The sequence below is a fragment of the Phacochoerus africanus genome, chromosome 1 (assembly GCF_016906955.1).
Source record: "Phacochoerus africanus isolate WHEZ1 chromosome 1, ROS_Pafr_v1, whole genome shotgun sequence".
Lineage (NCBI taxonomy): Eukaryota > Metazoa > Chordata > Mammalia > Artiodactyla > Suidae > Phacochoerus > Phacochoerus africanus.
In genome coordinates this window covers 278,440,105-278,452,461 of record NC_062544.1, presented here as the reverse complement: position 1 = coordinate 278,452,461, position 12,357 = coordinate 278,440,105, and the positions used below count along the sequence as shown (strand labels likewise).

The 12,357-nt window shown below is 46.3% G+C and overlaps 1 protein-coding gene across 3 annotated transcripts in view; it reads left to right on the top strand.

Moving 5' to 3' along the window:
- The window catches only part of RUNX1 (RUNX family transcription factor 1), a 263,065-nt gene that overhangs the window by 209,591 nt on the left and 41,117 nt on the right, over positions 1 to 12,357 (top strand). For 2 of the 3 annotated variants that reach the window (XM_047796044.1, XM_047796038.1), the window contains exon 7: positions 9,031 to 9,222. The exons of the other annotated variant lie outside the window; for it this stretch is intronic. In XM_047796044.1, the coding sequence (XP_047652000.1) occupies positions 9,031 to 9,222 (192 nt within the window). The remainder of the gene's footprint in view (positions 1 to 9,030; positions 9,223 to 12,357) is intronic. 3 annotated transcript variants of the gene reach the window in all.

Sequence of the window (12,357 nt, the reverse complement as noted above, 5' to 3'; positions counted from 1 at the left end):
CATAGGTGCAGCTCAGATCTGGCATTGCTGGGGCTATGGTATAGGCCTATAGCTGTAGCTCCGATCAGACCCCTAGCCTGGGAACTTCCATATGCCACAGGTATGCCCTAAAAAGCCAAAAAAAAAAAAAAAAAGAATCTGACGGCAGCATCTTGAGTTGCTGCAGAAGCATGAGTTCCATCCCTGGCCCAATGTAGTGGGTTAAAGGATCCAGCATTTCCACAGCTGTGGTGTGAGTCGCAGCTGTGGCTCGAATTCAGTCCCTGGCCCAGGAGCTTCCATATGTTGTGGGTACCACCATAAAACATTTTTTTTTTTTTTAATTTGTTAAAAAGCCACAGGGAGCATTTCCTTTCACCTTGACCCCAAGCCTCACCACCAAAACATACCCTTCTAACAATACCTCCCATTCACAGAATCTGTCCTTTGGGGGCAAGATCACTCAGATAAGTGGATGCACATTGCCAACAGTTACCCCTCTTCATTATGCTCTAACGGGGTCTTCACTGAGAGAGGGTTGACTGTAGTTGGGGTCACAGGTCAGTAGAGAAGAAAGACTCTTGAACTTGTGAACTGTCTGCTCTTCTCCGTGGAGGTTGCCTCCGGCCGCCCCCGCAAAGGGCTACCTCTGGTCAAGAGCAAAAGAAACGGGGCGGATTCTCTGCCCTAAACTGCAATTACCTCCTTAGTCACCAGACAGAAACAGGAGGTAACCCGTAGTGACAGATGACTACCGTTTCTAACTCCTCTGCTTTTGGGGAGGCCCAGGTCTCAAAAAGCTCGTGCTAACGGGCGAAAAACCCCACTGCCTGTTACTGTGAGCTTGGAACTGCAGGGAACTCAGTTTTGTTTCTGTCTTTACCCCGTGGATTTTGCTCGAGGAGGAACAGAGGGGGTGGACCCTGTGTGGTCCTTTGGCCTCAAGTCAGTGTTAGTTGTTGTTCTTGCCCTGGCCCCAGCCAGCTTCGCTGTGCACGTCACTGTGGCTTTCTGCACCTGTCCTGCTTTGCTCCGGCAATCTTGTCTTAGCCCATGTCTTGGGAACATATGACACTGCCTGTGTGTGTGTGTGTGTGTGTGTGTGTGTGTGTTTGTATGTGTGTGTGTATACTCTCTCCAAAAGCACAAAGAAGCCATAGCAGTGCTTTTCTTATGTGAGAATGCTGTACTCAGCCCCACACAAAAGGCCCTTTATCCATCCTCTGTTTCATCTTTTTTAAAATGTTTTATTGTAGTTGATTTACAATGTTCTGTCAATTTCCGCTGTACAGCAAAGTGACTCGTCATACAAATATATATATACACATTCTTTGTCTCACACTATCCTTCATCAGGCTCCATCACAAGTGACCATATATAGTTCCCTGTGCTGTGCAGCAGAATCTCATTGCTCATCCACTCCAAATGCAATAGTTTGCACCTACTAACCACAAACTCTCATTTCATTATCTTTTAATGTAATGAAAAAAAAAAAAAACCAGAGAAGTTTTCTGGACTGTTTAACATCTAATAAGACAATGCTCCCTGAAACTCTCTATGTTCAATTATGATATCTTTCCTCACCCAGGAGTTTTTCTGAGCCCTCCACAGTTCCATTTCAGATTTTAGTTCCAACTTCGTTTGCCTGCAGTAAGTTCTGATTTCCTACAATCTACAGAGGGCAGTTGGTTGGCCCTAGCATTCCTCCAGTCAGTCAGTCAATCCACGAACATTTAGTGAGCCTACTGTGTGCCAGGTACTATTCTGCATACAGGGGATATGGCTAAGGGGGGTCTGCAACTCAAACTAGGGTGTTCGGGAATTCCTCGGGGAGAAGAGGAAGTTTAAGCAAAGACTTGAAAACTAGGAGCGATCTGGTCTGGGGAATAAGCGCGCTGGGGAGAGGAAACAGCAGGCATATAGGAGTGCTAGCAAGGTGGCTGGTGTGGCTGCAGCAAAGTAGGAAATTCCAGCTGCCTACCTTCTCGTTTGGAAAGCAGGCTTAGCAAATGCCAACCTGACCTCTGAAACATACACTTTATGCCATGTGAGGGGCCAGCTGCAGAACCATGGTTTGGAAAAACCCAGAATAGGGAAGCTCCGTACACAGGCAGACTCGGGTCAGTCACTGACCTGCTGCCACCTACAAGAAAACCAAAGCTCTTCTCAACCAGTCTGATAGTTGGACTTGGGACTGGCTCCCAAAGCGCAGGTGCCTGCCTATAAAACGATAGAAAGACAACTCTGAAAGTCCCAACGTCCCATGAAGTTGTTCAAGAAAGCCCCCGCTTAGAGTCGTCCAACAAGAACCAGGAGAGTAGAGTGGTTGCAGATGTAATTGCCATGAATGCTTTTAGAGCCCTTCACAGTAATCCGTTTTAGTCCTTTAATTCCAGCCTTCCAGATCAGGAGGCTGAGTGGTGAAGAGACTTGCTCTTTCCACAGAAAAGTTAGGTGGAAAAGCAGATTTAAGATGGGGAGTTGTTAACGTCCAGACCGGCAGTCCCATTTCCCCGGTGCCGTGTCTCTAGCGAGAAGAAGGATTATAGCATCTGCATTAACACCCCTGTCCTTGCGGGGGCTCAGAGGTCTTAACCGCCACATTTCTGGATGGACTTAATAAGGGTCCATGTAACCCTCTTCTGCTGTTCCCCAAAGTCTTTGCTTAGATGGCAGGGCAGAAGTCACTTCTGACTTGGGATTTCTGGGTTCACCTTACAGACCCGCAGCAGTGATTGCACCAGTGATTCACTGAGTCCTCTCTGTGAGGTAGGAGAGAGCCAGTCACAAGCCGCCTCTCTGCGGGCAGAGTTTTGGCACTTTCAAAGGCTGCTCTGTATCGTACACTGAAGAATTGAAAAATTTTTTTAAAGAGACAACAAAAGAGTTATCACCAAAAACAAGGCCATCACTCAGTGCCCATGGCCACTTAGTCTAAACACAGTTCTGGTATATTTGGTGTTTTAATTCCCAGCCCAGGGCAGAGGAGAAGCATGTTGAAAACATGGGCATCACAGGGGGCGGTGGCTGGCACTCACACTCATACTCCCTGGGTGGCCCCAGGACCAGCAACCTCAGCATCACCAGGACCTTATTCTGCACTCACCAGCCACATCCCAGCCCCTCCAGGACATCTGGGTAATTCTGGTGCCTGCGCAAATGTGCGAGACCCAGGTCTCTGCCCACCCCATGTCTCTGGCTCCCTTCTGTCCTAAGGATCAGCCCGGAACAGAAGTGGGACTATAAAGGCGGAGTGTGAAAACCATGCCAGTGCTCCGTGTCCATGTGATCACAGCCATGGGACACTATCTGCTTCTCTCTGCTCGCGTGGGAGTCACAGAGATGGGTATTTCCCGGTACACAGAGCATGGGGTGGGAGGGGCATCAGTTGAGGGAGTGGGTGTGTTTTCAGACCTGCCCTCTTTGTCTAGTTGGCTGTGTGAGCTTGGATAAATGACATAACCTCTCTGAACTTCACTCCTACATCTGGGTTAAAAAAACTAGGCTTATTTCTCCAGCTCCTCTCCAGTTCCAAAGGACTCCAACCTTGTGCTTACCCATATAGGAGGAGATTGGGGGCAAAGTTAGGTGCCCATGTTTATATAGCATTGGAGGAGTCATAAACATGTATACATCGTATGTATTTGGATATACATTAACATATATATCAGTATATATTTTTATCACATTATATATTGTCTCTAATATATATACACAACCTATATATAGTCTATATATACAATTACATATAAACATATACACACTCACTATATATATGTATATATATTAAAAATATGGGACAGTATCTCCCAACATTTAATTAGCCAACAGATGGATAGGTTTGCAGGTGAGGTAGGAAGGTTTATTTCACCACGAGGAGAGTGCTTTGAGGTAGGACTGCATCCACCCTCAGAACCACTGCTTTAAAGTCTAACGACTTTAATGATCCCGGAACCCAGTAATGATCCAGGAAAAATCCAGGACCCAGAAGTTAGAGTGTTATACCGGGAAAAATGAGCTGTTCTCTACATGTATCAATGTCTTTTCCTTTGTCATAATGAAGAGCAAATTAAGGAGAGAAATATTCATATACAAATATATATATACACATACATAAATCCAGACCCATGTCCTTAGTAGCAGATTGATTGGCAGACATTTTTTTTTCCTTGGTCTTGGCACACAGCGGCTCAGTGTGGGACCTCAGGTCCCAGACAACAGATTGAGCCTGGGCCAAAGTGGTGAAAGTGCTGAATCCTAACCACTAGACCACCAGGGAACTCACCTAGCAAACATCTTTTGAAAAACATATATCCTTTTAGTAGAATCACAATGTGATTGATAGGTTGATAAATATATACATACATAGATGGATGGAGACAGAGACGCATATGTGAATGCACACACAGATGTGAATAGATACCTTTTAGGACTTAGCATTTGGCATGGATTTTTCTCACCTGCTCATCACAACAGTACTTTGAATGTACATCTTTTCTAATTTTTCTGCTGAGAATCTGTCTAAAAAACTAGTAAACCCATATCAGAAATATGGATTAGCTTGTTGACTGTCAGAAAATTATTCTCTTTACCCACAACTTTCCAAGAAAAAGTGACAATTTCCCTTTACCTGTTTTCTTTGATCATAGATCATATGCAGACGATCCCCAACTTAGGATGGTTTGACCTAAAATTTCTTGACTTGGCGGAAAGCAATATGTGTTCGGTAGAAAACATACCTCCTTTGATCTTTCCCCGGGCTGCTGATATGGCTGTGATGCTCACGTAATGCTGGGCAGCTCCCAGTCAGCCAGGCCATCTCAGGAGTCAAAACTGATACACAGAGTTCCCGTCCTGGCATAGTGGTTAATGAATCCAACTAGGAACCATGAGGTTGCAGGTTCGATCCCTGCCTCACTCAGTGGGTTAAGGATCCAGCGTTGCCATGAGCTGTAGTGTATGTCGTAGATGCGGCTCAGATCTGACGTTGCTGTGGCTCTGGTGTAGGCCGGTGGCTACAGCTCCGATTAGACCCCTAGCCTGGGAACCTCCATATGCCCTAGAAAAGACACAAAAAATATTAAAAAAAAAAAAAAAAACTGATACACTTCCAACCATTCTGTACTTAGACAAAAATTCTGTTTTTCATTTTCAGTACAGTATCCAATAAATGACTTGGAATAGTCAACACTTTATTATAAAGTGATTTTGCTCAACTCTAGGTTAACAGTTGTGTTCTGAGAATGCTTGCGGCAGGCTGGGCTAAGCTGTGATGTTCAGTAGGTTAGGTTTTTTTTTTTTTTTTTTTTAATGGCTGCATCCATGGCATATGGAAATTCCCAGGCCAGGGATTGAACCTAGCCCCTGCAGCGACCTGAGCCACTGCAGTTGGATTCTTAACCCACTGCGCCACAGTGGGAACTCTGTAGGTTAAGTGTTTTAAAGGCATTTTCAGCCTATGATATTTTCAATTCAGGATGGATTTATTTGGGCATAAACCCCATCATAATTCAAGGACGATCTGAATTATATATCAGTTACAACCACAGATCAACAGTGATTTTTTTAAAAAAAGGCACTTCAGTTGTCAATGAGATGTGCGTACTTACCCAGCCTAGTTTTTTAGAGCAGAAAACTGAAAGCTGGTTTCATCATCCATCTCAAATATTCTAACATTTAGGGAAGCTTGTGGGCACCAGTTCCAAAAGACTACCGGATGTTTGTCTTTGGAACAAAGAAGTAAAATTTAGCAGAGGAGATTATTTTTTTTTTCTTTTGGCTTTGTATAGTTTTGCATACATATATAAAATTCTAATCCAGTCCTTTTTTCAAAAGTGTGAAAATAGGAATAGAGAAACATCATGTAGGAGCCTTTTCAACTCTGCTAAAGATTCAGTAAGATGTCTCCATATGAAGTCTTGAGGTAGCCACTGTTATTTACAGGACCACCACGTAAACATTCGCAATTGACTTACAGAGTATTTAAAAACCCAAGCAGCCAGCACGCCTATGTTTGAGGCTGCACGGGGTAATTCCACCAGAAGGTTTGATCCAAGGTTGAATTCCCTGTTGCCCTCTAAAGCTCAGTATTCGGCAAGAAAGAAGAAAAGTGAATTTGATAGTGGACATTTTCCATGCTCCTGTATTTAAAATTCAGGAGGCAAATTGACATTTTAATTGCACACAGATACAGGAAACTGGAGACATAAAGCGTTCCTTTTTCCTTAGCTTGAAAGTTTATATCGGAAGCCTCTATATTTCACACAAAATATTGCTCTTTGGCACATGAAATCTGATGGTTTCAGAAAAGAAGAATTAAGTCTTCCTGTGATCCAGCTTATAAATGCATCCGAACCACACCTTCAATACGATAATGCTTTTTATTTCCCCGGTGTCCTGGTGTTAGAACTCTTTGGCACTAGTTGTGATGCCGGGGCTCTGGGTTCCCCGTAGGGGTAATAATGGCCTTACTTGCTGGTGGGATCACACGTGGGGAGGGTGCGGAATGAACTCTCACCCCCTCCTCTGGCATTCAACTCAGCCCCGCGACTCTGAGGGCTTAGGAAAAAGCTTAGAGTGAAGAATTGTTTTCTCTGAGAGCTATGCCCAAACATTCCTGCTCAAGCAGACCGTCATCAGTTAATCTCTATAAATGACTACGATTTTGGCAGGTGTCAGCTGGTGCAGAAATTGCTCACATGTTGAAACTTTTTTTTTTAAGTGCAGGGCAACGAGAGGGGTCTAAAAAAAAACATTTTTTTTTTTTTTCCTACGTTGTGCCTGGCCACAGTAGTGGCTTACCTGTACAATCACTTATTCCTCTTGGTTTCTTGGTGGCACAAGGTCCCCAAGATTGGTGGCTGAGGCAGACACAACTGAAGGCCTCTCTTCAAAGGCTGGCTGGAGACTCCAAAACGCCGAATGTCATGTGTTCAGAATGATCTGGTACATGTCATTCCCCGCGGTGAGCACCCACTGTCCTTGACATGGTGTTCTTCAAAAATGCCACCGGGTGCCCAAGGAATGTGAAATTTTGAAATGGGTACAAAACCTGCCAGCAGCCTCTGCACCATAACTTTGCCAACTGGCATTCTTTCTGAAGTGGTAGAACTTTCCAGAATCATTTTTCCTGCCGCCTTCTCTCCTTGACTCCCCATACCAGGCATTAGGTCGTGGTAGCCATTTAAAAGATTATTATGCTTTGGGTGGCTTTTGAGTTGAAATCGTTCGCTGTTCTGCAAGAAAACTTCAGGAAGCTGAAAGGGAGGAGTCAAAGAAAGCTCCATCCAGAGACAACGAGTGACTCGATGATTGAAATAGAACATTCTAGAAAAAGATGTTTTCGTACTTCTGAAGGAAAGGGATGACAGGGGTTGTTCCGGGACCTGGCCCCATGGCCTTTCGCCCACAAGACCGGTGCTTAAAATACTCCGCCGGTAAGAGGCCTCTCGCATGTGTGCTGGGCCCTCGTGACTCAGCTGCTTGTGTTCAGACCGAGTGTTGTGGGCTGTGGGGCTGAATCAGAGTCCAGTTTTGCCTTGGTGACACATGAAAAGAGGGAGCGTTGCATTTGAACCACACAAATATTATGCTTAAGTATTTTTCCTCCTTTCGGAGCCAAACAGGTCTTGTTCGTGATAAAAATCACTGCAGTATAGTGGGTCCTTTTTCTGGTCTGGAATTTGAGACAGTGTCAGCTGTGCCAAGGGGGCTGGCAGCAGGAAGAAATGGCAAGCCACGGAGATTTGGAACCATAATACAAGTTATAAAATTTAATTTTATAATTGTAGCCATTGGGAGCTGGGCTCAAAAGTCCCTCTCCCACCCCCACCCCCACCCCCAGCTGGGGGGCGTGGAGTCAAGGAATCCTCTTTCTCACTGAGGTCTGGGGCCAGGAGGCTGCTCCTCCAATCTTGTTTGGAGGCCACTTGACAATCGGGTGGTTTTGTTAAACCGGTCAATGACTCTTTCTTTGAACCACGGGAGTGAGGCGGGAGCAGAAGGGCAGCCTCTTTGAAAGAGGATTGAATTGGCCGAGCCCCACTATGGCTCCATTAGTACAAGGAGCCTCAGCTCCACTGGGCAGGCCCGAGTCTCTGGTTTAAAGACATTTTGGTGAAGGATTAAGGGAGGAAGCGGGAGCCCCAACCCTTCTCCAAGGAATGACTTCTCTCTGCATCCTGGTGATGGTGATTTTGACCAGGGCAAGGAAACTTACTGTCGATACAGATGCCAAGGGGCCCACCCGCACCTTGGATTCCTGAGGCCCCTGGGGAAGCTTGTCCAGTCTGCTGGTGGCTCCCTTGGGGCTCCAGTGAGCCCTGCCTGCTGGGAAACTTGGACTGAATGAGTCCAGGGCGGCACCACACTTGGGGTGCACTTGGAGAAGTGGGCTTCAGGGAAGAAAGGATGCTGGCGCAAAGCTTGCAAGCAGAGGAGGGGGTAGGTGGCAAGGGGCTGCCCATCCTGGGCACTTAACAGGAAATCTGACCTCCCCGGGCTGTGGGTTTGCAGCTACACCTCATTTCCTGTTGCAAGGGGTGCGCCTCTAAGCTCCAGGGCCCACTTTGCTGCCTCTGAAACCTGCCAGTGGTTGGGTGTGGAGTTGGGGCAGCTGTTCCCATGCCACCGAGAGGGCTCCTTTCCTGCCCGCCTCAGCTCAGCCCACAGAGATGCCATAAGCCAATTAATGCCCCTTCTCTCCCTCCCACCATCACCACTGCCACCAAGCCCTGTATGCCCACTGCGTTCCACACAGTGGAGATGGATGCAGGGAGTCGGGGTGGGTGCCAGGCCCAGACCGGCGGAACACCCAGTGGCCAGTGCGACAAAACGGGCCCCAGTCTGCTGTGGGGAGAAATGGCCCTGAATTCCCAACGGGAACAGCTACCTGTGCAAAACTCTCCAGCGGATCCACGTTGGGGGTGAGGGGAGAGGGAGGGGAAAGAGGAGAAAAGCCCGAATTTTAGCAAATCCACAATACATTTTCTGATCTCTTCCCTCCCTCCTTCCCTGCCTCCCTCTCCCTTCCCCACCTCCTCCCCGCAATAGGACATCGTCAGAAACTAGATGATCAGCCCAAGCCCGGGAGCTTGTCCTTTTCCGAGCGGCTCAGTGAACTGGAGCAGCTGCGGCGCACGGCCATGAGGGTCAGCCCACACCACCCAGCCCCCACACCCAACCCTCGGGCCTCCTTGAACCACTCCACTGCCTTTAACCCTCAGCCTCAGAGTCAGATGCAGGGTAAGTACCCGGACTGAGCCCGCTTCCTGCCTCACTCCCCCCACCCCACCCCCGCCACCCCAAGCTCTGGGGCAGAACCCTCCTAGTCCAATCCTGGCTTCTCCTTCATACTCAGGAAGGGTGGTCCCTCGACCAGCAGCCTGGGAGCTGGTTAGCAGCAGAGTCTCGGCTGCCCCAGACCTACTGAGTCAGATCTGCATTGTAAGAAGATCCCCTGATTTAGAGGCACTGCTGCATAGGATACCGAGAGGATACGGACAGATCTGTATCACTCTGCCGATAAGATCTTTAATGTTTTAAGAGTTAGCTTTGGCTGTGCTAATTTCTCACCTACTTGGCTGGAAAACACATATACACACATTAAGCAAGGTGAAGGCCAGGAGTTTTTAAGTTCTTACTGTCTACAGAATGTTCATGGGGGTTGTATTTAATACACTTTTTTTTTTTTGAGAATATGAAGAAAATAGGAGTTTCTGGATACCATCACATGGAGAGTATTCATTGCAATAAATAAATTTGCAATCAATAAAGAATGCAGGCTATCCACCACCCCCACCCACGATGGGGTTAGCTGGCAGTTGCAAAAACACTGTAAAATACAATAATGGCATAAAACCCACTGTGCCAAATTAGATAATATGCAGGGTTCATTTACACTGTAGAAACTGCTGACGTCAATGATTATTTGCTCTGTGATACCATTTCAAATTTCCGAAATGCAGTCATTTTCTCGGGGCCGTGCAGGACACAGCTGGGTATGATAGGATCACAGTAAGATTCCTTTCTCAGCGTAGCAGGCTTGTTTAACTCAAAGGAAGAGATAAGCAGCACATCTGGGGGAAAGGGCAAGTGGCCAGCAGGGGAAGTGGTCCTGGCCCTTCTAGGACAGCAGAAATTAGCTCCCGCGGGCGTTTTCTCTGTTCGAGTTGCATTGTGGGATATGCCAGCATCCTGCATCCTAAGCCCTTTAGGGTTTCCAGATCCTGTAGTTGTCTTTTGGGGTTGGCACACAGGGGGCTCCTGCCAGGCACAACCACTCTTTCCCTCAGAGCCCTACGGTCTTTCACTCTCGCAGTCATGTCTCTGGGGGAGGTTTTTATATTTGCCTGAAGCATTCCTGGAGAAATTCTCCCATAAGATACCATGCAAACAACCATGAAGGGTCCTGTCTGTAGTGTCGCCCTTTGGAGGACAAGAGAAACCTAAAGCTTGACTTTGAGGGGCTCCTCCCATCTCTGGTCTAGCCTCAGGTGTCTTTAAGAAGAGCTTCCTTGAAGTCATTGGACACCTGGAACTTAATCACATACACTTACTCAAAATATGCATATTGATCTTTTTCAAAATTCCAAATGTTAAGGGGGTCTGAGAAATGAAATCAAATGGCACATTAAGTGAGAGAGATGGGCTTGAGGGGAAATGGTCCTTTTCTTCTAAATAGAATAAAATTCTCCAGGAGCTGGCTCAGCCTTGTGTTCAGGGCCATTGCCATTCATTTGTGTCATCTTCAGGACCCCGTTGGTAACATCCAAGGGGAAACCTCTGTTTTCTCCTCTTCTCCTGGCATAACTGGCCATCTCTCCTACTAGGTTGATAAAGGGATTTGCCTTTTTCTTTTCGATACCGGAACCGACAATATTAAGCATTGTGAAAGGCAGCAGAAAAGTCACGTGGTGGGGCAAGTGGAAATCGGTCCCTGTGAAGTTGGCTTGGTTTCAGTTTTGGCGAGGGCTGAATCAGATCTGATTTCCCTCCTGGTCAGATACACTTTCTTTACCAAAGAGGAAACAGCAGGGTTTGGGGTTGGGGGCTTGAATTCTTCCCCTCCACAGTGGGCAGCTCTGGGGTGGAGGCGCTGCCATGGACAGGCATTCCTCAGCTCCCTGGAATACTGTACGCTTAGCAGAATATCAGGTTTAACCCCCTTTCTTGTTCCTTTGAAAAACGTTTGACTTCTGCAACATCTAAGTCATAATACCTTGCTTTTAGGGTGCCCCGGAGGCTGAGTTGCTGCTCGAAAGAATGCATTAACTCTATCACTGAGGTTCTTTCCATAATATGATTTGCTATATACAATGTCACTTGTAAAACTGTAGGAACAACTTTTAAAAAATAAGTATCTGGGAGATTTTCATGTAAAAGTACTTTTTCTTTTTCTTTTTTTTTTTCCTATAAGAAAATGCTTTTTTTTTTTTTTTTCACCCTTGGGATTTCTTTCCCCCTGAAATTAGCATGTTAACAGGGATAATAGTAAAATCTCTTTTCAGCCAGAACCTTCATTTTGTTCTCGACGGGTTGGAGAATGGTTATTTTCTTGGCTTAGCACTAGAGCTTCTATATTACATTTAAGAAGATGCTTTATATAAAAATTCAGCATGTGTTTATGGCTCTCTTTGAAATGGCATCAGTCGTTTAGAAGAAAATTATCCCCAAAGTAGTCAGAGCAGGTTCTTCGGTGCCGGACAGATGTGTGGATATTTTCAACCTTGTGGAATTGTCAGCATTTGGGGACTTCGGGAGATCTTGATAGGTTGATGCACCCCTTCTTTTGCTAGGATTTTATCGGAGGGCTGTGCCTGGTGCTTTAATTCTGTTTGATATGAAATCATGGATATAGAATAATGCCTCTATTTATCTAGAATCAAATGGGCATGAGAATCCCTCAGAATAGACATCTCAAATGATCTGAAGCAGGGTACAGATGGGAAAGGAGGGGTTGCCATGCCACCAAACCGCTATTTATTTGTTGAGGTTTCCACTCTCAAAGGGCTGAGGTTAATTTCAACCTCCTACTCCACCGGGTCTTAAAATTGAATGGAAGGCCATTTTGTCCTGGCTACACGCTCATGCAAGTTAGGACATCATCAGGAACTTCTATAGCCGAGCGCTGGAATTCTTTTACAGTCGCGGGAAGGAAAATGGACCCATGTCCTTTCAAGAGATGTGCAGGGATGGAGTCTAGACAGATGACCAACCCAGCTACCCCTTCAGCCATGCCTCCCACTGAGAGGTGGCTTCACACAGCCCGAGCCAGTCATTTTAAGACTGACTCCTGATTTACCAAAAATGATCAAGCATATTTAAGCCCCATGTTCCCTCCTTTCTGAGAAAATGGAGACAGGGTGGAATCTGCTGGTA